The 24497-nt window shown below is 37.2% G+C and overlaps 1 protein-coding gene across 3 annotated transcripts in view; it reads left to right on the top strand.

Moving 5' to 3' along the window:
- LOC143038817 (dipeptidase 1-like) overlaps positions 1-24497 on the top strand; it is a 959386-nt gene that overhangs the window by 818355 nt on the left and 116534 nt on the right. For all 3 annotated transcript variants that reach the window (XM_076208382.1, XM_076208381.1, XM_076208383.1), the window contains one exon: positions 16703-16787. In XM_076208382.1, coding sequence (XP_076064497.1) covers positions 16703-16787 — 85 coding nt within the window. The remainder of the gene's footprint in view (positions 1-16702; positions 16788-24497) is intronic.

The raw sequence follows: 24497 nt of genomic DNA, 5'->3' as shown, positions 1-24497 counted from the left end.
GAAGATAGCAGAAGGAAAAAATAATGTGGAATTGATTATGATAAAAGTTGAAAACAGTGACATGAAAAGTAAAAAGTTTGTAGTGATATATGTGCCCCAAAAACATATTCTTGGACTGAGAGTGATCATTCCAAGATGTTGGAACACACAAAGCATGCATTAGATGAAGTACTAGAAGAAGGAGAATACATAGTAATTATGGGTGACTTTAACTCGAAAGAAATATGTTGCGACGAGATGACAGTGAAAGGCGGAGAGGACCTTTGGGGAAATAAACTACTGGACATGACCATTGAATGCACAATGTCTCAATGGTTAAAAGAAAATACCAGATATAGAAACAATGAAGATCCGTCGAGACTAGACTTAATATTTACGTCAGAGCCTGAAATTATGGATAAAATGGAATAAAAGACACCAATTGGGAAGAGTGACCACATACTAATAGAGTTCGAATTAAAAAGGAAATACAAGAATCCACTAGAACCTACTACTTGCCCTGAGTTGGATGAAAGCTTAGTTGCTTTGCTCGTGAAACACAATAAAGCAATTGCTTAGCCGGTGACGCCTTAGTCAAAATAACTGTTTTAAAACATAATAACATAAATATGAAGGAAACTGCAAGAGGCCATAAGGCCTACACTAGGCAGCTCCGAATCCATCACCACCTGTCATCCCCATCCATAAAGTTGTCTAACCGTTTCTTAAAACAACAGATATTTTCAGCGCTCACTACATGGTTACTAAGTCTATTCCATTCGTTGACCACCATATTAATAAACAAATTCTTGCCTATTTCCCTCTTAAATCTAAATTTGTCGTTTAAATCCATTACTACGAATCCTGCCCTGTTGTTTTAATATGATAACCTTGTTTCCATCACACTTGTTAAAGCCTTTGATCCACTTGAACACCTCTATTAGATCACCCCGCACTCTGCGTCTTTCCAGAGAGTGTAAGTTAAGGTGCCTAAGCCTGTCCTCGTAAGGCAAATTTCTGAGTCCATGTATCATTTTGGTAATTCTTCTCTGTACTGATTCTAGTGAATTTATGTCCATTCCATAGGACGGAGACCAAACTGTACTGCATAGTCAAGGATGAGTCTAACTATCGCTAGATAGAGTTTGATAATTACCTCTGCACTTCTATTCATTACCGTCCTAGCAATGAAACCTAATGCTCTGTTAGCTTTATTCCTGGCGCTAATTAACTGTTTCCTGGTTTTAAGGTCCGGACTCTCTAGAACTCCCAAGTCTCTCTCGCACTCAGTTTTCTCTAAAAACATGTTACCTAAGCTGCATCTATTTTCGGGGTTGTGTAGCCCTACGTTTAACACGCTACATTTAGAGATATTGAAGGTTATTTGCCATTTCACCGACCTTGTGAACAACTTGTTAAGATCATCCTGCAGAATCTCTGCGTCATCTCCTGACCTAATTAAGCGTCCTATTTTAGTGTCATCTACAAACTTACTGACATCACTATTTATCCCAAAACATCAGATCAAATTAAAATCAGGGACTCAATTTATTTATTTTCCTGCCTACAGAGTTCCTCATTCTAAATCAACAACTGTAGATAAACTGATCACTGAAATGGTATCGCAGGATACTATTGAACATAGTAAAAGTGAGTGGAACTTCCCTTTGATTCTGGTGCCAAAATCAGGTGGTACTATGCGCCCAGTTATTGACTATAGGGAATTGAATAAGCACACCATGCGTGACAGGTTACCATCAACAGTGATAGGGGACATTCTTAGAAGTTTGGGAACTGAGAATAGATATTTTAGCAAAATAGATATCAAATCTGCTTTTTGGTCAATTGAGTTGCATGAAGACTCACGAGAGTTCACAGCATTTTCTACTCCAATGGGACACTATGAGTTCAAACGAATGCCATTTGGGTTATGTAATAGTCCATTAACTTACATGAGATTAATGAATACAGTTCTAGATGGGGTCGACAATGGTGGCTGGTGGCAGTGGTGAGATTCGAACCCACGCCACCGAAGAAATTAACTTGGATTTATGCTTTTGTTGTTTCTGACAAGTATGCTATTCACCATTTTTCTGATTGATTTGTTTTCTTTGATGCTACTAACATTTATATATTTTGGAGGGGTTGCTTGTTTCTTTGAAATGGTATATGTGTTACATATGTTTTGATGATACCATTTTCCCAGTTTTATGCAGAAATAGTTTAAATAATTAGCTTTTTGTATATGATAATTTTCCAAGTATATATTAGCGAGCCCTATAAGCCCTGTAGGAGGGTAGTAGAAAATAATTGTCGGGATGACCAAAGGTAGCTGCCGAGCCCTGTAAGAGGCTGGTAGATTAAGGTAGACAAGTAGCAGACAAGTAGGTAGATAGAGGGGTAGGTGGCGAGAAATTCGTTTTTACGAGTTAGATGTTTTGAAAACAATAGCCGCGACAGAGTTGCAGAGTTGCATAATCTGGCTCACCGTCTAAAGTTTGTAAACACAAGCTAGTGTATCGATATTAATGCTGATATGACGAAATGTAAACACTAAGCCATTCAGCTTCGTGACTAAGATTGCTTGTGTAAGCAATATTGCTTGAAACAGTGTAACAGTCTTTCTGATTGGAGAAAAGGGTGGAGGAGGAGAAAAATTATTGGTACACGGAAGAAAAGTCACGCCCTTAAGGGGAGGCACTTATTTGTAACGATCAAAATTATTGGATGAATTAAGTAGTGACGTCGGAGCAGTGTTGATTGGGGATCCCAGGTGGGAATCCTCTGGTGTACTTAATCAAACTAAGTTGTAGAATTAGTGAAGAAACTCAAGGAATTAATTAAATCGTTTTAAATACCCTACTACTAAGTGGTACTTGACTAAGTAGGACGAAAGAGACATGGGGCCTACAGATGAGTAGATAACTTGCATTAAGACGATGATGAAAAGAAAGTGAAGGGAAGAAAGAATACAAAACAACTTAAAGGAACAGTTAACAGAATTAAACCATTAATCACAGAAAGAAGGTAACTGAAAGTGATAGTGGCAACAGAGCTAAAAAGTATTTTCATTATACAGTCGAAACATCCTTGGAGAAGTATTTACCTAGTTTTATTATACGAGAAGGGAAGCTATGCTCGTGGTGACCCATCTTTGTATCTCGATATATCTAATTTGTTCTTAAATTCTTGTATGGTGTTTGCACACACTATTTATTTCGTTCAATATCTTCCAAACATCCACCACTCTGTGTGGATTTATATATATATATATATATATATATATATATATATATATATATATATATATATATATATATATATATATATATATATATAAATATTCTACAAATATCCTTTTTGAGTTTCTTTTCATGCCCCTTGTTTTTCTTTTATCCCACTTTAATAAGTATTTTCTGTCAAGGACTTCCATGCCTTCCATGATTCTGTAAATGGCCAATAGACCACCTATTTCTCCTTTTTGTTCCAGGGTTGGTAGTTCCAATTTAAACAATCTTTGTTCGTATGACAACTTTGAAATTGTTGGGGCCATCTTTGTCGTTACCCTTTGGATTCTTTCTATTTTCGTAATATTATTTTTTGTACTGAACGTCTATAGTGTAGCAGCGTACTCCATTCTTGATCTTATTAGTATGACTAGAATTTTCTTTACCATTTCCTCATCCAAATAATTAAAAGCCACCTTTATTGATCTAGGTAAATTGTAGGTTTCTCCCACTATTTTGTTTATATGCTATTCTGGGGACATGTCTTTGGTGATAATTACTCCTAGGTTCCTATCGTAACTAACTTTCTTTACTCCCTTTGTACCTATTTCATACTGTCCTTTTCGTAATTAACTTTCTTCACTTCGTTTGCACTGATTTCATATTGTCTTGATAATCTTTTTTTTTTTTTCAAATTCCATTATATTACATTTCTTAATGTTGAAGTTCACTTCCCATTTTTTACCCCATTCCCAGACCATGTTCAGGTTTCTCTGCAGCAATTCACAGTCCTTTTCCGCACTTACTTTCTTTAGTGTATGTATATATATATATATATATATATATATATATACATATATATATGCACACACACACACACACACACACATATATATATATATATATATATATACATATATATATGTACAGTAGAAAGTTGAAAATTCGCGAATGTTTGGTGCGCATATTACATGTACACATACGTAACAATAATGTTTACTTAACAATAGGTTTTTCTTTACCTAACAAATAAACCTAATAACTCATAAAACCTCAAAAACAGTATGAAATATTGCACATGTTATGGTTTAATAACATAATAAATACATGTAGAAAAAACAAAACACTCACCACTCGCGTAAGTTTCGGCGCACTATTACTTGTGATGATGATGATGGTGATGATAGTTAGCCATGCAGTTACTGATGATGAATAACTGGATGAGATGATGTGGAGTGTAACTGCATGACATGAGGAGTCTAGTGCCTGGGTTGAGGTTCAGGTGGGACAATAGAGGTAGCAGCAGGCTTCCTTGAGAAATACATTCTGATTAGCAACTGAGACCGTTTCCTCTCCACGTCATCAAAAAGTCTTGTAAAGAGCAATGCTCTTATCAACATCGCTCATCACATTCAATGCTCTCACCATTGATGGATCTATGCAACCCGCCCATCTCTGAAATATATATGTATATGTGGATATATATATATATATATATATATATATATATATATATATATATATATATATATATATATATACTTGCCAAATTACTCGCGCGTTGCTGCAAGTTCGTGAATAATCCCTACCCTAACCATACCACACCTAACTTTAGCCCTTAATCCTAACCAAAATAATTATCTTTAAATGAAATGTAACTTTAAACACTCCCCCTCCCAGGTGTGCGCCCCCTACCCGAAGGCTGGGAAACCCTAGTTTGAAAATACATGCATACACAAACACAAATATCATGTACACATTCTTTTGCGTGTGTGTGTGTGTGTGTGTGTGTGTGTGTGTGTGTGTGTGTGTGTGTGTGTGTGTGTGTGTGTGTGTGTGTGTGTGTGTGTGTGTGTGTGGATTGACAATAAATGTCTACAGCTAAAAGGTGAAGAAATGTATCTCGTTTATTTATCTTCAGAATATATATGGTTATAGGAGTTTATCTGCAAAAACCTAGGAGTTTGAGAATAATCAATTTCTGCCCGCACTAAAATTAAATGAAAATAACCAATATTTTGACATTTGGTAAAATTATACAATCATATTACATTCGCATGATTTTTTTTTTTTTTTTTTTTTTTTTTTTTTTTTTTTTTTTTTTACAAAAGCTATCATGGTTTGTGGCAACATTAATTTCACAAATATAAATAATATCTATGAATACATATAATGGTTTGTTTAATCATATTAATTCTTATATTACAAAAATAATACGCAACTTAAGGGGGGACTACAGTAGTGGCGTGTTCCCTCACCATAAACCACATAACTTTAACCCTTAACCCTAACCAAAATAATTTTTAAGTAAATAAGTAAATACAAGCCGCGGGCTTCGCCCTCTCCGGCTTCGCCGGAGGCTTGGCTACGGAAACAGCGGCCTACGGCCGCAGCTTTCCGCGCTCTAATCCCTCGTTTTCCCCTTCGGCCTCGGCCTCGGCCTCGGGGCGGAACCCCAACACGGGATCCCCAGTACGAAGAAGAACGCGAAGAAGAACGCGAGGAAGAAGAACGCGAAGAAGAACGCGAAGAAGAACGCGAAGAAGAACACGAAGTAGAATGCGAAGAAGAACGCGAGGAAGAACGCGAGGAAGAAGAACGCGAGGAAGAAGAACGCGAGGAAGAAGAACGCGAAGAAGAAGAACGCGAAGAATAACGCGAAGAAGAATGCGAAGAAGAACGCGAAGAAAAACGCAAAAAAGAAGGCGAGGAAGAAGAAGAAGAAGAAGAAGAAGAAGAAGAAGAAGAAGAAGAAGAAGAAGAAGAAGAAGAAGAAGAAGAAGAAGAAGAAGAAGAATACCAACTGACCCCGACTTACCCAAGCGCTTTTTCAAGAATATTTTTAGGACAAAATGTCACCGTAATAGCACCTGTCCCCGACTTCCACAGCGTTTTTTAGAAGAATATTTTCATTTAGACTTAGATAACTTTAAACACTCCCCCTCCCAGGTGTGCACCCCCCCCCCATCCCGAAGGTTGGGAAACCCTAATTTGAAAATACATGCATACACAAACACAAATATCATATGTACACATTCTTATGCGTACGTGTGTATGTGCATGTGTGTGTGCATGTGGATTGACAATGTCTACAGCTAAAAGGTGAAGAAATGTGTCCAGTTTATTTATCTTCAGAATATATATGGTTATAGGGGTTTATCTGCAAAAAACGTATGAGTTTGTGAATAAACTATTTCCGCCCACACTAAAATTAAATAAGAATAACCAATATTTCAACATTTGGTAAAATTATACAATCATTTTACATTAACATGCTTTCTTCTTACAAAAGCTATCATGTTTGTGGCAACATTAATTTCACAAATATAAATAATATTCATGGACACATACAATGGTTTGTTTAATCATATTAATTCTTAAGTCACAAAAAATAATACGCGACTTAAGGGGATACTACAGTAGTGGAGTGTTCCCACACCATAGACCCTCCTAACTTTAACCCTTAACCCTATTTTTTTTTCTTTTATACTAAGATATAGTTATCTAAGTACCTGGAGTGATAGGGTATCAGAATATATATGGTTATTGGGGTCTATCTCTAAAGCCCTAAGAGGAGTTTGCGTACAAACAAACAAATAAACAAACAGACAGACAGACAGAAGCTACTACTTTATTATAATATATATATATATATATATATATATAGACATACAATATACATATGCATATACATATATATATATATATATATATATGTGTGTGTGTGTGTGTGTGTGTGTGTGTGTGTGTGTGTGTGTGTGTGTGTGTGTGTGTGTGTGTGTATATAGACATACAACATACATGTGCATATACATATATGTGTGTGTGTGTGTGTGTGTGTGTGTGTGTGTGTGTGTGTGTGTGTGTGTGTGTGTGTGTGTGTGTGTGTGTGTGTGTGTGTGTGTGTGTGTGTGTGTGTGTGTGTGTGTGTGTGTGTGTGTGTGTGTGTGTGTGTGTGTGTGTGTGTGTGTGTATACATTGTTGACAGTTGCTCCAAGACTTAAACCGGGGCCTTGCTTGACGATAGGCCAAAGCTCTACCGACTGAGGTAATGGAACTTCAAAAGCCATCAACTTGGGATTTGATCTAACTCCTGAAGAATATAAGTTGATTACTAACTGGTCCTTAGTTTTCACAGAGACCAGAGTTCAACACATAGCCAGTGGTGAAGCTGGTATGAATCTTTCATGGTATTTCGTTGTTGTAAATATTTAATTGAATTTTTAGTAAGGTTTATTTCATCACATATGATTTCTGACAGTCACACTGGGACTCGAACTGAGGCCTTGCTTGATCCAAGGCCAAAGCTCTACCAAATGAGCTAATGGAGATTCAAAAGTCTCCAACTTGGAGTTGATCTAAATCCCAAAAATTCTGAGTAGACTGGTAACAGTTACTTAATTTTCATAGAGACCCAAACTGAACAGTGGTGAAGCTGGTGTGAATCCCTGATAGGATTTTGTCATAAATACTGAAGTGAATCACTAGTGACAGCGTATTTCACCATATATAATTTCCGACAGTCACCCCAGGACTTGATACGGGGCCTTGCTTGACGCTAGGCCAGAGCTCTATCGACAAAGCTAATGGATCTTCAAAAGTCTCCAACATGGAGTCGCTCTAACTCCTGGAGAATATAGACTGCTGGTGAAGCTAGTACGAAATTTGGCGACTATCGGAAATTATATGTGATTAACTTTAGTATTTACAATGATAAAAGCCCATCAAGGATTTGCCCCAGTGTCACCACAGGCTATGTGTTCATCTCAGGTCTGTGTATTTACCTAGTTGTATTTTACGCGAAGGAGAGCTATGATACTGGTGTCCTGTCTTTGTAACTGGCAGTGTCTAGTTTTCTCTTAAATTGTTGTATAGTTTTCCCACACGCTATTGTTTCATCCAGTTTGGTCCAGATATCAGCCACTCTGTGTGGATTTTTTTTTTTTTTTTTTTTTTTTTTTAGGTCTCTTCTATAACTATCCTTTTTTGAGTTTCTTATCATGTCCCCTTGTATTTCTCTTATCCCAATTTAGTAAGCCCTCTCTATCAAAGACTTTTGTGTCCTTCATGATTCTGTAAATGGTCAGCAGGTTGCCTCTTTCTCTTCTTTGTTCCCAAGTAGGTAATTTCAAGTTAGCCAGTCTCTCCTCATATGACTGGTTTGAAATTGTTGGGGTCATTTTCGTGGCTGCTCTCTGGATTTGTTCAATTTTCTATATATTCTTTTTGGTACTAGGTGACCATACTGTCGTAACATACTCTAGTCTAGGCTTTAATAGTGTGACTGATATTCTTTTAACCATTCCTCATCTAAATAGGTAAAAGCCACTGTTAACGATCTTAGCAAGTTGTAAGATTCTCCAACAATTTTGTTTCTGTTTATCAGGTGTTATGTCATTTGAGATCATTATTCCCAGGTCTTTTTCAGATTCCACTTTCTGTACTTCCTTTGTTCCAATTTTGTAATGGCCTGATATATATATATATATATATATATATATATATATATATATATATATATATATATATATATATATATATATATTTTATATATACTTTTTCCAAACTCCATTATGCTACATTTCTTTATGTTGAAGTCTACGTCCCACTTCTGGCTCCATTTCCAAACCTGTTTAGGTCTCTGTAGTGATTCACAATCTGTTTCAGTTTTCACTTTCCTCAGTAATTTAGCATCATCTGCAAAGAAGCTCGTGTAACATTTCACATCTTCATCCATGTCATTCGCACAAATAGCGAACATTATCGGAGCTACTACTTTTTCCAAACTCCGATATGCTAAATTTCCTTATGTTGAAGTCTACTTACCACTTTTGGCTCCTTTTCCAAACCTTATTTAGGTTTCTGTGGTGATTCACAGTCTGTTTCAGTTTTCACTTTCCTCAGTAATTTAGCATCATCTACAAAGCTCATGTAACATTTCACATCGTCATCCATGTCATTCACATAAATAGCGAACATAATTGGAGCCAATACTGATCCCTGTGGCACTACACTAATCACCTCCTCCTAAGCTGAATTCTTTTCTCTGAGCACTACTCTCATTTTTCTGTCATGCAAGAAAATCCTCCACCCAGTATAGTGGGAGATGTCCCATGAGAATGGAAGCTAGCTAACGTTACTCCCAAAAGAAACTAAAAAGAAACCATATAACTCGAAAGACTGCTTACTAAATCAACTTCACACGGAATAAGTGGTAGCCTATTAGGTTGGACTAGTAATTGGTTTGATTGATCGAAAATAGAGAGTTGTTTTAAATGGAAAAACTTCTAGATGGAAAAATGTTACAAGTGGAGTTCCTCAGGGTCCCGTTCTTGGGCCACTTCTATTCATAGTATATATAAATGATATAGACCATGGACTAAACTCTACTGTTTCCAAATTTGCTGATGATACAAAACTGTGCGGAATGGCAAATGATCACTGAAACCAATTAGATATTCAAGAAGATTTAGATAAATTAGAGCAATGGTCTGAAAAGTGGCTAATGAAATTTAACACAAGTAAATGCAAGGTAATGCACATAGGTAAAAATAACAGTAAGTACGATTACAAGTTATTTGGAAATTCGTTAACAAAAGTGAATAGTGAAAAAAGATCTCGGCGTAATTATCAGTAACGATCTCAAATCATCCAAACAGTGTATTTCAGCCTCTGAGAAAGCAAATAATATTCTAGGACTGATTGCGCGATCTTTTGATTTCAAATGTCCATCCCTCATTGGCAAACTATATAAATCGTTAGTTCGTCCACATTTGGAATATGCTGTTTCCGTATGGTCACCGAATCTCATTAAAGACACTGACAGACTGGAAAAAGTACAATGGCGAGCCACAAAATTGATTCCAAATATCAAAAGTAAATAATACGAAAATCGACTAAAACATATGAATCTGTTTTCCCTACAAAAGCGTAGACTCAGAGATGACTTGATAGGTCTTAAAATTCTAAAGGGAATTGACAACATCAAAAGTGACAAAATTTTCACACTAAATGAGAATCAAACAAGAAACAATGGTCTCAAACTGTCCGGAAATAGATTCAATTTGGAAGTGAGTAGAAACAACTTCACCAACCGTGTAGTTAATGAATGGAATAAACTTCCTGCAGAGGCAGTGCAATGTCGTTCACTTGCAAAGCTTTAAGAATCATTTAGATAAACACCTAAGCAAGATGCTGTAATGATTATCATTTATTTTATATTATTTGTTTTGGTTTTGTTATCATGTGTCTGTTTGATTCTCATTTATTATTAGTTATATGTCAATTTATTATTATTTCATATCTATTCATGTATTTTATTTTCTATTTACATTATTATATTTTTATTTATTCATTTATTATTATTATGATTTTTTCGCATCCGACCTAGATATGGACCAAAAGGTCTCCTGTCGGTATGCTCCGCCTTTGTAATCCTTTGTAATTTACCTTGTATCCCTCTTATGTTTTCCAGTTTTTTAAATAATTTTTTGAGTGGTACTTTGTCGAAGACTTTTTCTAAATCTAGGAAAGCACAATCCATCTCTTTCTTGTATTATATCTATTGATCTTGAGTAGAAATAAATTAAGTTTGTGGCACATTATCTTCCCTGTCTGACTCCAAATTGTTTCGGGTTTATTATATTGTTTTATTGTAAGGGAAAACGGTCTGTAATTTGTTGGTTCTTCTTTGTTTCTTCCTTTATATATTGGTAGAATATTGGCATTTATGCATTCATTTGGTATTTTTCCCTATTTGGATAAGCAAATTATTGTTATCTATTTTGTCCATTAGTTTTTCTTTACATTCTTTTAGTATCCAACTTGCAATTTTGTCTGGGCCGTGTGATTTCAACATCAAGGTTTGCTAGTTTATCCATTATCTATTTTTGTGTTATTGATATTGACCTCATGGCAGGGGTGATCGTACTCCAATTCCTTTGTCCCAATGCTGTACTTCTTCTCTAGTGAAAACCGATTTGAAGTGGTTGTTCATGACCTCTATATCTTCTGTAAATTCTATACTTCCGTGGTGTAGTCTCCCCATTTCCTGCTTATTTTTAAGTTTACCATTCACATATCTATGGAATAGTTAGGTTGATCTTTACATTTTTCTATGGTGTCTTTTTCATAGCTTCTTTTTTCCTCTCGGCACACTTTTACACATTCATTTTTACTGCATCTTCTGTTGAACCAGCACTTAATGTACACTTTTTCCTGTTTCACTCTTTCATTATAAATTTCCATCAAAATCATCCATTTCTCTACCCCTTCTGTCTCTTCTTTGAAAAGGTTCTCGCAATTTACATTTTAAAATAATTTCTTAAGTTTCCTAAAGTCCGTTTTATTATACATCAGTCTTCCTTTTATGTATTTCTCATATCTCTCTATATTTCCTCCTTTAGTACAACCTCTGTTAGTATGTGATGACTCTTTCCAAACGGTGTCTTGTATTGCAATTTTTCCACAATTTTAGGTTGTGTTGTAAATATCAAATCTAGTCTCGACGATTCTTAATTACTTCTGTATTATATATTTTCTTTTGCCCATTGTGTCCTTGCACGTTCTAAGGTCATGTCAAGTAAAACATTTCACAATAGATCCTCTCCACCTTTCACTGTCACCTTTTCCCAACAGATTTCTTTGCAGTTAAAATCACCCATCAATTCCAAGTTACCTTCATGCTTTAGCATCTCGTTTAATGAATGCCTTGTATCATCTAACATTTTTGAATGCTCGGCCTCTTTCCAAAAGCTCGTTTTTTGGGGGCACATAAATCACCACAAACTTTTTACTTCTTATGTTGCTGTCTTCAACTTTTATCATGATTATTTCCATACTGTTTTTACCCTCTGTAAACTTCGTCACATTTAAGTTTATATTGGCCAAAAACATGATTCCTCCGCCCTGTTTCTTATTTCTGTTTATAATCCAATAATTATATAGCCCATATTCAACAACATTTGATGATAGTGGACCCCTTAACTTCGTCTCCACAATCCCCATTATGTCTGGATTGATTTCTTTCTTTAGAATATTGTCCCATTCTATCTACCTCTATTTCTTTTTCTACTTGGTCATCGTATGTACTTTTTTCTGCTTTTTCTCTCAAGTACCTAACCAAACCATGTTTTTCCTTTTATCTATATATTACAATCTCTTTCCTTAATTCCATGAATTCTTTCTCCCACGAGTTTCTATTAAAATTCATCTCCCATGTCTATGATTCGATTCAAATTTTATTTTTCCTACTTACCAAAGCCAGAAAATAGGTCATCGCCGTACAATCTACCAATCCCTCTTGGAGTTTCAAGGCCTTTGTTTACATTTGGTTTTTCGGTATAGTGCCTCCAGAGGGCTCTGCATTTATGTCGACATTCAAATCAAACTCGTCACCATTTTCTCCTGATCCGCCTTGATTCCCTTGCATTTTCTCACAATAGACATTTTCAACACTGCACAGAGATTATTTTGGGCAAACACAAGTGCTCTCCCTCCCACTCAATATAACCCAAGCCTTTTGCTTTCCTTCCACTGTTGAGAATTTTCGTCCTATTCGGCAGCCTAAGGAACTCTAGTTCACAGCTTGGTGGTTTCTTCGTGTGAAAATTAAGTAATGACTGCAGTTAACAGTCTACTTAGATTCTTCGGAGGGAGGGTTGATCAAGTCCAAGTTAGAGACTTTTGAAGCTCCATTAGCTCAGTCAGTAGATCAAGTCCCAGAGCGACTGTTGGAAGTTATATGTGATGAAATACTTACATTACATTAGGATTTGACAAAAGAAATTGTTGATCAACACATACAGGAGAAGGCCGAAGACATAGCGGACGAAAAAAGAACGTGTATAGTAGTATATAGTCTAAAAGGAAAATCATAACCTGAATTGGTCCATGAGAGGTAAAGAAGAGAAAAAATTGGCAAGAAAAGATCTAAAAGTAGTACAAGATGAAGAGCAAGAAATATTATGGAGGCATAGTTTACTGTAATTACTCGACATGACTATTGAACATACAATGATACAATGTGTAAAAACACTAGATTTAAAAGTAATGAAGAACCATTGCGACTAGCTTTATCATTTATGTCAGAACCTGAAACTATGGACAAAATTTAATACAAGACACCAACTGCGAAGAGTGAGCACATACTACTTGAGTTAGAACTAAAGGAAGAAATATGTATAGAGAGAAATTAGAAATACAGAAAGGGAAGACTAATGTATAGTAAAACGCACTTTGAGAAACTTAAGGAAAATTTCTTAAAGCGAGCTGGGAAAACTCTATGATGAAAGACACAAGTGGAAGAAAAAGATGATTCTGATGAAAATCTATAAAAAGAATATGTTGGAAAGAGATGAGAGTCAAAGGTGGAGAGGATCAATGGGAAAATCTATTATTCGACATGACCATAGAACATAAAATGACACACTGGATAAAAGAAAAAAACTAGATTTAGAAATAATGAAGAAACGTTGAGGTTAGATTTTCTATTTACGCCAGAACATGAAATTGCGGGCAAAATAATACACGACACCAATTGTGAAGAGTGACCACATATTTCTTGAGTAAGAACTCAAGGAGAAATATATATAGAGAAATTAGAAACATAGAAAAGGAAGACTGGTGTATAGTAAAGCGGACTTTGAGAAACTTAGGGAATTTTTTCTTTGAGCGAGCTGGGGAAAATTCTACAAAGAAGAAACACAAGTGAAAGAAAAATGGATGATTCTGATGAAAATATATATAAAGAAGGGGTGGGTTATGTCCCAAAGCAAAAACAGGAAAAGGTGTATATTAAGTGTTGGTTTAACAAAAGTTGCACTGAAGCGAAAGATAGAAGAGATAAAGCTTGGAAAAGATGGAGAAAGACAAAAGGAAAATAGACAGTGGCAAATATATTTTAATTAAAGGAACGAATATGTAAAAGTGCGCAGAGAAGAAAAAAGAAACTATGAAAAAGACATAATAGAAAAATGTAAGGATCAGCCAAAACTATTCTATGGATATGTGAACGGTAAACTAAAAAACAAACAGGAAATGGTTAAACTACGTCAAGGAAATATGGAATACACAGAAGATAAAGAAATGGCTGAAGTCATGAGGAAACACTTTAAGTCAGTTTTCACTAGATAAAATGTACAACATCGGGATGAAGGGAGAGGATTGACCCACTCCCACCCCCCACGAGGGTCCACTACCACTACTGGATTAGAAATTGAGACGAGAAACAGGATGAAGTAGTCATGTTTTTGGCTAAGAAAAACTTAAATGTGACGAAGGTTATAGATGGTAAAAACAGTGTGGATATTATTATGATGAAAGTTGAAGATAGTGAGATGAAAAATAGAAAGCTTATGGTGATTTATGTACTCCCAAAATGGGCTTTTGGATATAGAGCGTGTATTCTAAAATATTAGAAGATACAAGGCATTCATTGAATGAGATGCTCAAGGATGGAAGAAACCTGGTAATCATGGGAGACCTTAACTGCAAAGAAATCTGTTGGGAAGATATGACAGTGAAAGATGGAGAAGATCAATGAACAATAAAATACCAGATATAGAAATAATGAAGAACCGTCGAGACTAGATTTAATATTTACATCAAAACCTGAAATTGTTGATAAAATTTAATACAAGACACCAATTGGGAAGAGTGGTCACAAATTAATAGTTTGAACTAAAGGAGGAAATATATATATACAGAGAAAGAAATGAGAAATACAGAAACGGAAGACTGGTGTATGATAAAACGAATTTTGGGAACTTAAGATTTTTTTTTTTTTATACGAGTTGGAAAAAATTCTACAATGAAGTGACAGAAGTGGAAGAAAAATGGACGATTTTTATGGATATTTATAATGAAAGAGTGGATAAATATGTACAAGACAAAAACAGGAAAAGGTGTATATCAAGTGCTGGTTTAATAGAAGGTGCAGTGAGGCGAAAGATAGAAAAGATAAAGCTTGGAAAAAATATAAAAAATGGAAAATGGCAAATGTATATAAAAGGAATGAATATGTAAAAGTGCGCAGAGAAGAAAAAAGAAACTATGAAATAGACGTAATAGAAAAATATAAGGACCAGCCTAAGCTATTCTGTAGATATATAAATGGCTGAATTCATGAACAATCACTTCAAGTCATTTAACGGACCTTGATGTCAGTAAGTCACACGGTTCAGACGGAATTGCAAATTGGATACTAAAAAAATGTAAAGAATAACTAACGGAAAAAATATATAATATAAGTTCTTTACTCAAAGAAGGAAAAATAGCAAAGAACTGGGAAAATGACAATATTGCACCAATATATAAAGAAAGAAACAAGGAAAAACCAACAAATTATAGACCGGTTTCCCTTACAAGCACTGTAGCCAGAATTTGTGAAAACAAATTCTTAAGAACAGATGGACAAAACATCTGAAAAAAAAAAACAATATACTAAACCCGAGACGATTTGGATTTAGGCAAGAAAGATCATGAACCACAAATTCTATTTGTTTCTACTCAAGACTAATAGATATAATACAAGAAAGGGACGGATGGGCTGATTGTGATTTCCTAGACTTACAAAAAGCTTTTGACAAAGTACCACATAAAAAATTATTAAGAAAAATAGAAACCATAGGAGGGATACAAGGTAAACCACTAAACTAGATGGAGGATTTCTTGGGTGGAAGGAAAATGAGGGTAATGGTCAGAGAAAAGAATTCAACTTGGAAGGAGATGATTAGTAAAGTTCCACAGGGATCAGTATTGGCTCCAATGATAATTGTCAAAACTTAAATTACCGACTCTGGAACAAAGAAGAGAAAGAGGTGACTTGTTCACTATCTGTTGAATCATTGAAAGAGAATGCTTACTAAATTGGGATCAGAGAAAAAAGAAACTTAAAAAAGACAGTTATAGAAGAGACCTAAAAAAAAAAAAGTTTGCCACACAAAGTGGAGGGTGTCTGGAGCAAACTGAATGAAACAATGGTGTCTGCAAAATCTATACAAGAATTTAAGAGCAAACTAGACACTGCGAGATAGAAAGACGGGACACCACGAGCGTAGCTTCCCTTCCCGTAAGATACGATCAGTAAATGCATAAATACAACCACACATACACACTTGCTCACGCATTCGTGTTGAATATTTATTTGTTGTGTATCTTTATGCATATGCTGTACACTTGTAATGTGTGTCTTATTCACTCAGGCAGGAATCGTACTAGCAATTGCGTTTTCATATTTACTTGGATATTTTAATTTTTTAATAGATATTAACATCATTCATAGCAGGCACTCAATTGGCCTGAAATTTCTTCGTCTTGACTTTGAAGTTAAAGGTGCACTGGTTTAAACAATTGAACAGGATGAAGCATGACATCGTGTTATCACCAGTAATCTATTGTTGTTAAAAAAAAATTCTAATTGATCTCTCTATTGATCCAGTTCTTACGTTATGTGCTCTTAAAAATATCCCACTGCATAAATCAAGTTTTTCTTGCAGGCAGAAAACGGAGGCATAGTGATGGTCAGCTTCTACAATCACTTCCTCACTTGTTCCAAAGACGCATCTGTACAGGACGTTATTGGTGAGTACCTGGTAGGACGTAGTATAAAAGGAACACTTGACTTTACTTTTGGTTTAATGATGTTGATTACTATGTGCGTGTATATAGTCAGATATGTGCATCTTATAACATCAATACTCTATATGAAATATGAAGTTGAATAATATGGAAACTAAACAATTAAGATAAATCTATCATTATGCATTTTAAGCATATAATGAAGATATGATTTACCACCGATAAAAAAGTAGAAATAGTTAGAGCCATTCAGGGCTTACTTTTATCCAAGGATTATTTACATAAAAGGAATTTCAAAGCAGAGCAGAATTTAGTTTTAATACATAATTGAATGCATTATATGCTGAATCCAGGACATTCAGGGCGTCAGGGCGTCAGGGCCCCCAGTGTGTTTGTGTGAGTGAAATAAGGAGGAAGTAAGTGGAATTGTGCTAGGATTAAGTTTACTGATAGGCAATAGTGTTAGATAAGCTAGGATAGGGAGTGAAAGAAGTGTCTGGTGTGAAACGAAGGAAGATTAAAGAGTAAAGCAGAAGCAACAGAAGGAACGGAATGATGACCGAGACAACGAGCACAAAGGAGCCTGTTAAAGATACGACTATCGCCAAGTCGCCTTGCTAGGTGGTCTGTCGTCTGCTTCCCGCCATTTCTATATTTACTTGTTCGAATTGGTTAGATTTGATTAATGCCACCATTATCATTATAATGGTCTGCTATATATTTTTGATATGATTATGTTTGTGCATTTATTTGGGTCCAGGGAAAGAAGGTAATTATTTACCATCTTTGAAATATCTTGTTTTCTAAGCAAATAAACAGAATCGACGCCATATTTTTTATTTGAACCCCGCTTGATTTTTCTGGTAAGGCTGGCAGACATTGTGAGGTTTTTGAACATTACATTTGGTGCCCAGACCCGGGAAACCCTATCTAAGTCCTTTAAGAATAAGGTTAACCCGTTTAAGGCTTGACACGATGTCTGAAGCTAAGAAAAAGAGAGCGTCAGCCAAAGGTTGGGTGACGCGAAGCATCAACGAATTAGAAGATTTATTGAATGATGACGCTACCAGCCTCGAGGTATTAGAAGCTACCATTTGCACATTTGACAAGAGGCATGCAGATCTTGAGAAGTACCAGACGGCAGTGGAGTTGGAATTGAACTCTGACAAAGTAGAGTCAGATATGGATGAAACTGACAAGTTTCAAAGATCTGCCAGGAAAATTAGAGCAAAGGCTGCCAAGCGCCTGAAGGATATGACTGTCACTGTTGTAAGTGATTCTATCTCCGTTTCTTCTAAGGATAGATCAGAGGTTAGGTTATCTAATTTAGAGCTCCCTAAATATGCTGGCGAAGCTATAGAGTGGCAACCCTTCTGGGACCGCTTCGAAGCTCTGGTTGACCAGAGTGACTTACCTGTTATAAGCAAGTTCTCATACCTGCAGTCCCTCCTTCGAGGAGAGGCACTTTCTGTCATTCAAGGTTTGGCGCTTACCGCTGCAAATTATAAGATAGCATGTGATCTACTCAAAGAGAGATTTGGCAGCACTGAAAGAATCGTATTCGCCCATGTGTCGGGCTTAATGAACGCTTCTTTGACGTCTAGAGCTAAAGGAGCTAATCAGTGTGACTCCCTATGGAAGTTACGAGACCAACTGTTGCGGCATATAAGAAGTTTGGAAGCCCTTGGGTTCAGCGGTAACCAGTATGGCATGGTGTTGACTCCTATCATCGTAGCTCGCCTACCACAGGACATCCGTCTGGAGTGGTCGAGGGAAAGTGCTGGACGTGAAGGCGATTTGGACTGGTTAATGAAGTTTCTGCAAACCGAGATCCAGCATCGTGAACGATCGGAAATTTTTAAGGATTTGTCCATGGAGAAGAGTAACGCACCACAAGATGTCGAAAGAAGAAAAGTTAGTTCGGCTTCAGGTGAAGAAGGGCCACAACAGTGTGTATTTTGTCACAAAAGACACAAGTCCGAAAAGTGCAATCAGATATTGAGATTGGATATCCTTAGACGTGAAGAGAAAGTGAAATCCCTAGGACTTTGTTTTAAGTGCCTCGTCAAGGGACATATGTCCAAGGACTGTAGAGGAAAAGTGAAGTGTGCGCAGTGCTCCGGTTATCACAATGTGTTGTTTTGCAGAACAGGCAAAACAATTTGTGTCACTAATAATTCACCAAGTAGACAGGGTGTCGCCCACACCCCCAGTGAACAAGTTAATAATGCAGTCAATACTGGTAGTGGTACTGTTGAGCATGTTGGCATCTCTCATGACCAGAGAGTTAAAAGGTCCACTGTCTTGCAAACTGCTAAGATCAAGACTCTAACTAATAATGGGAAATCTATTGATGCTATTGTCATGTTTGATTTAGGGGCAGACACTACTTATGTGAGCCATGATATTGTTAGAAGAATCAAACCTAAGTGGGTTACATCTAAGTACACTTCATACTCAACCTTTGGGAATAAGAAATCACAAAATAGAAAAGAACGGAATGTATATGATGTGAAAGTGATTGACACTCAGGGTAATCCTCACTCAATATTAGCGGTCGAAGTTGAGACCATTTGCCCACCCTTAAGCCGTCAAAGGATTCCCTCTGATGTTTTGCAGTCCCTTTCACATCTACAGTTAGCTGATGACTATGGACGTGATCGTGACCTCACTTTGGATATACTGATTGGTGTGGATAATTACTGGCGTTTTGTTTCCCCAGAGAACCTTATAAGATGTGATGATTTAGTGGCCTTTGAGTCTGTGTTTGGTTGGATATTGTCTGGTTCTTGTATGAAAACCCAGGAAAAGAATGTATCTCACCAGATGTTGTGTATGAGTACTGCTAAACCTGTTAATGAATCTGAGCTCCATGAATTTTGGAGCCTTGAAAGTATTGGAATTTGTGCTGGGAGGGATAAGCCTCCCAAAGACCCAGTGTTAGATAAATTTGAGGATTCAGTTAAGTTTGTTGATGGCAGGTATGAGGGTGCTCTTCCTTGGAAAAGTGAAGTTTTTAAGTTGAGTCTGCTTGAAAATGAGACTGGAGCAAGGAAGAGGTTAGCTACGCTTAACTCTAAGTTTGACAGGAATCCTAGTTTAAGAATTGAATATGATAAAGTTCTCAAGAGTTATGAGGACAGTAATATCATAGAAGAAGTTCCTCAATCTTAAATGGAAGGTCCCTATCCCATTTACTATATGCCTCATAGACCTGTAATTAAGGAATGTGTTTCCTAAAAAATTAGGCCTGTGTTTGATGCTTCAGCAGTGGGATCTAATGGTGTTTCTTTGAATAACTGTTTTGAATCTGGGCCTTCACTAATCCCAGATCTAGTTGAAATATTACTAAAATTCCGAAGATGGAAAATTGGCTTGACTGCTGACATAACCAAAGCCTTTTTGCAGATCAGAGTTCAGCGCTCAGATCAGGATGTTCATAGGTTTTTGTGGCAATGCGGACAATCCATACGTGTAATGAGGTTTGTAAGGGTGCCCTTTGGTAACATCAGTAGTCCATTTTTACTGAATGCCACTCTTAGACATCATTTGAATTCATATCCTGTTTCAGTGACAGTGCAAGAGCTTCAGGAAAACTTGTATGTGGATGATTGGCTCTCAGGAGCAGATACTGTTGAAGAACCCAATACAATGTTTCATGAAGCTCAGAGTATATTATCAGATGCTGGTATGACTTTGTCCAAGTGGAATTCTAACAGTAAGAGTTTAACTCATCAACTTAACCAGTTTTTTTAAGTTGGTGAGACTACAAAGTTATTGGGAATGCATTGGAAAGCCTCTAAGGATGTGTTTTCATTCAAGGGACTTAATTTGGATTGTAACTTTGATTTGAATTTCACTAAGAGGAACTTATTGAGTTTGATTGCTCGACTGTTTGACCCACTTGGTTTAATAAGTCCTTTCACCATGTATGCTAAAATACTGTTTCAGGAAATTTGGCGTCTAGGACTTGGATGGGATGAAATCCTATCACATGACTTGCAGCTGAAATGTCAGCTGTGGATTGATGGTATTCAAAGTATTAAGACATTTGAAATCCATAGATGTTATTACCCAGATTCATCTTTAAGTTCATTAGTAGGATTAGAGGTACATGCTTTCAGTGATGCATCTGAAAAGGGTTATGGTAGCTGTGTATATCTACGTATACCTAAATCAGATAAGGAGTTTCATGTATCATTTGTTATGGCTAGGACAAAGGTTGCTCCCATCAAACGGGTTACGTTACCCAGGCTGGAACTTCTTGGAGCCTTGTTGAGTGCTCGTCTCAGTCATTTTGTAAAATCTGCCCTACGTTTGAATGATTGTGTAAGATTAGTTTGCTGGACAGATTCTAAGGTTGCTCTGTCTTGGATAAAAGGTAATCCTAATAGGTGGAAGATGTTTGTTGCTAACAGAGTAACTGAAATTCAGACATTAACATCTCCAAGCAATTGGTTCCATTGCCCTGGTACAGACAACCCCGCTGATTTGATGACCCGAGGTCTTTTGGCTGATCAACTAATTTCAAATAACATGTGGCTTGGGGATCCCAATTGGTTATCTAGTTCCTCATGTTTCCATGCTGGAGCTAATATTGATGATGAGACACGCATTTTGGCTCACATCTGTAAAGAGAGTAAGGGAGAGGGAACGGCCTTGACTGTTAATGAGAAAGCCACATCTGTATTTGACTTTAATAGATATAGTGAATTTAGCAAAGTTATGAATATTGTTGCTTGGGTTAAGAGGTTCATTATTGATTGCAAACCTGATGGCACAAAATATTCTGGCCCTCTCACTTATGAGGAGTTGATCAAAGCAAAGGACAATATTTTGATCTGTGTTCAGAAAGAAAGTTATGAGAATGAAAGAAATGCTTTGTCTCAAGGGAAACCCCTTCCTAGAAATTCTTCTTTGATAAAATATTACCCCTTTCTAGATTCTAATGGATTACTGAGAGTCAAAGGTAGACTTCAGTATTCTGACTTAAGTTATGACAGCAAGCACCCCATTATAATTCTTAATTGTCATGTGGCCACACTTATAGTACAGTTTCAGCATAACCTTTTGAAACATGCTGGTGTTCACACCCTCATGTCCACTATTAGAAACTCTTACTGCATTGTTTGATTGAGACAAGTGGCCAAAAGAGTTTGTACAGAATGTGTTGCTTGCAAGAGATTTGATTCTAGACCATGTAGTCAGTCAGCCCCTCCTTTGCCAGAATTGAGGGTTAAATCTACCTTCCACTTTGCAATAACTGGATTGGATTATGCGGGTCCCTTGTTTGCAGTTGATCAACTATCTCAGAAATTGTATTTTTTGTCGTTCACTTGTGCTGTTACAATATCTGTTCATTTAGAGTTAACAGACTCACTTTCAGTGCCTGATTGTCTTTTAGCACTACGCAGATTTTCTGCCAGGTGTGGACTTCCATCAGTGGTGTATTCAGATAATGCCAAGACCTTTAAATGTGTTGCCAAAGCTCTTCTGCAATACTTTAGTGTCTTGAGCCCGAGTGGAAGTTCATTGCTCCCAGATCCCCATGCTGGGGAGGCTGGTGGAAACGACTTGTGAGGTCAGTTAAATCTGCATTGAAGAAATGTCTTGGCACTAGATGCTTGACTAAATGTGAGCTTGAAACAACCTTGTTTGAAGTAGAGGCTTGTATCAATTCAAGACCTCTGACTTATGTAAGTGATGATTATGATGTAAAGAACCCTTTCACACCCTCACATTTTCTGATTGGTCGAGTAGCTGGATTTCAACCTCATATTTCTGATGAGCATTTGGATGTTGTTAGCCATAAAGACTTAAATGAAAGAGAACATGTTCGAGAAATGCAACTCGACAGATTCTGGAAAATGTGGAGTGATGACTATTTGAGGAATTTGCCTCCCACAGTGAAGGGATCCAAACCCAATTGTAACTTGAAGAAGGGTTCTGTTGTATTGTTAAGAGAAGATAATGTACCTAGAATGAGTTAGCCTTCAGGTGTGATTATTGAGTTACTTCCTGGCAGGGACGGTATAGTCAGGTGCGTCAATGTCAAAACTGCCAAGGAAATTTATTGTAGGCCTGTCCAGAAATTGCATGATCTGGAAAGTTGTTTTGAAACGAACAGCGTTAATGAAGATATTGATAATCCCTTAGAGTGTTCTATGCCTGATGAGAAGGATGTTGCAAGGGATGAGGATGTTGAAAGTCTTGAACAGGTGAAAACCTCTCGGAGTGGACGGGTAGTTAAGCCCCGTGTTCTGCTTGATTTGTAAGACTTGAGTTTGAGAATTGAGTCAGCCTTATATCTCATCAAGGACTCTATGCATAGGACTCATTCTTAGTGTTACATGATTTGATTGTGATTGTCTAGTTTAATAGGAGATTGAATGCTCCTATGGTGGGGAGTATGTTAAAGATACGACTATCGCCAAGTCGCCTTGCTAGGTGGTCTGTCGTCTGCTTCCCGCCATTTCTATATTTACTTGTTTTGAATTGGTTAGATTTGATTAATACTACCATTATCATTATAATGGTCTGCTATATATTTTTGATATGATTATGTTTGTGCATTTATTTGGATCCAGGGAAAGAGGGTAATTATTTACCATCTTTGAAATATCTTGTTTTTGTAAGCAAATAAACAGAATCGACGCCATATTTTTTATTTGAACCCCGCTCGATTTTTCTGGTAAGGCTGACAGACATTGTGAGGTTTTTGAACATTACAGAGTCATTCAAGATAAAAAATATAACCTGAAGACCATTTGACGGCAATGGAGACGTCGCTGGGTGGATCCAAAAGGTGGGATTAGTGGCTAAATTAACCAGGGTCACGGACGTTGCAAGCTACATGCATGTTGTCATTAACCTAGAGAATGACGCGGTGGTCATCTAACCGGATAGGGCGACTGGTGATGAAGTGGATGCGGGGAAGGTAAAAAAAAATATTACGAAAGGCTTTCGGCGAGAGTCCGAATCGTTTAATTGGGTGCGAAGAATCCGCACGGCTGGCGAATAGGTTGATATTTTCGCCAACGAAATTAGAAGATTGGCTGGGCGAAAGCTTGGCTAAACTCGTTAGGATGGTCTTTCTGAATGGCTTTCCAGGTCGCATATCTGCTGGACTACAGGAAATAAATAATCGGCGATTATGGACGAGTTGATACCTCGCGCTAGGCTTCTCACGAGGACAAGGAAGGATGGGCCTTTGGTGGACAGCGAAAAAACAGCTGCCACCGGACCTCGGGTCGAGATGCCAACCCGATGACGATGGAGAAGGGAAAACGGGAGAGTCCAGGGTTGAACACAGCGGATGTTGGGGACCATCTAAGGTCCGTTGTTATGTGTGTCGGCGACTCGGTCACTTTGCGAGGAACTGTAGAGAGGTGGAGCTCATTTGTTACGAATGTAACCAACCGGGACACATGGCTCGACACTGCAAGCAGGAAAACGGGCGCAGGGAAATGTAAGGACGCCGTCCAGCCATGTGCCAATTGTGGATGTCTGGTTGAGAGGAAGACGCGCGAGGGCACTAATAGATTCCGGCTGTTCAACCACGATTGTAACGACCGACGTGGTTCAAGAATTCAGACAGGGATATATGGCCTTGATGACAGTCGACGGAAGGGAGACAAAGTGCGAAGGTGACCAGGAAATTGAAATGACGGTGGAGGGCATTCCGATACGACTAAGAGTGCTTGTCATTAGAAC

Source organism: Oratosquilla oratoria, chromosome 25 (assembly GCF_046742065.1).
Source record: "Oratosquilla oratoria isolate Oo_2021 chromosome 25, ASM4674206v1, whole genome shotgun sequence".
Lineage (NCBI taxonomy): Eukaryota > Metazoa > Arthropoda > Malacostraca > Stomatopoda > Squillidae > Oratosquilla > Oratosquilla oratoria.
Note: the sequence above shows the minus strand (reverse complement) of the source record. Positions and strands in the feature narration are given on the sequence as shown.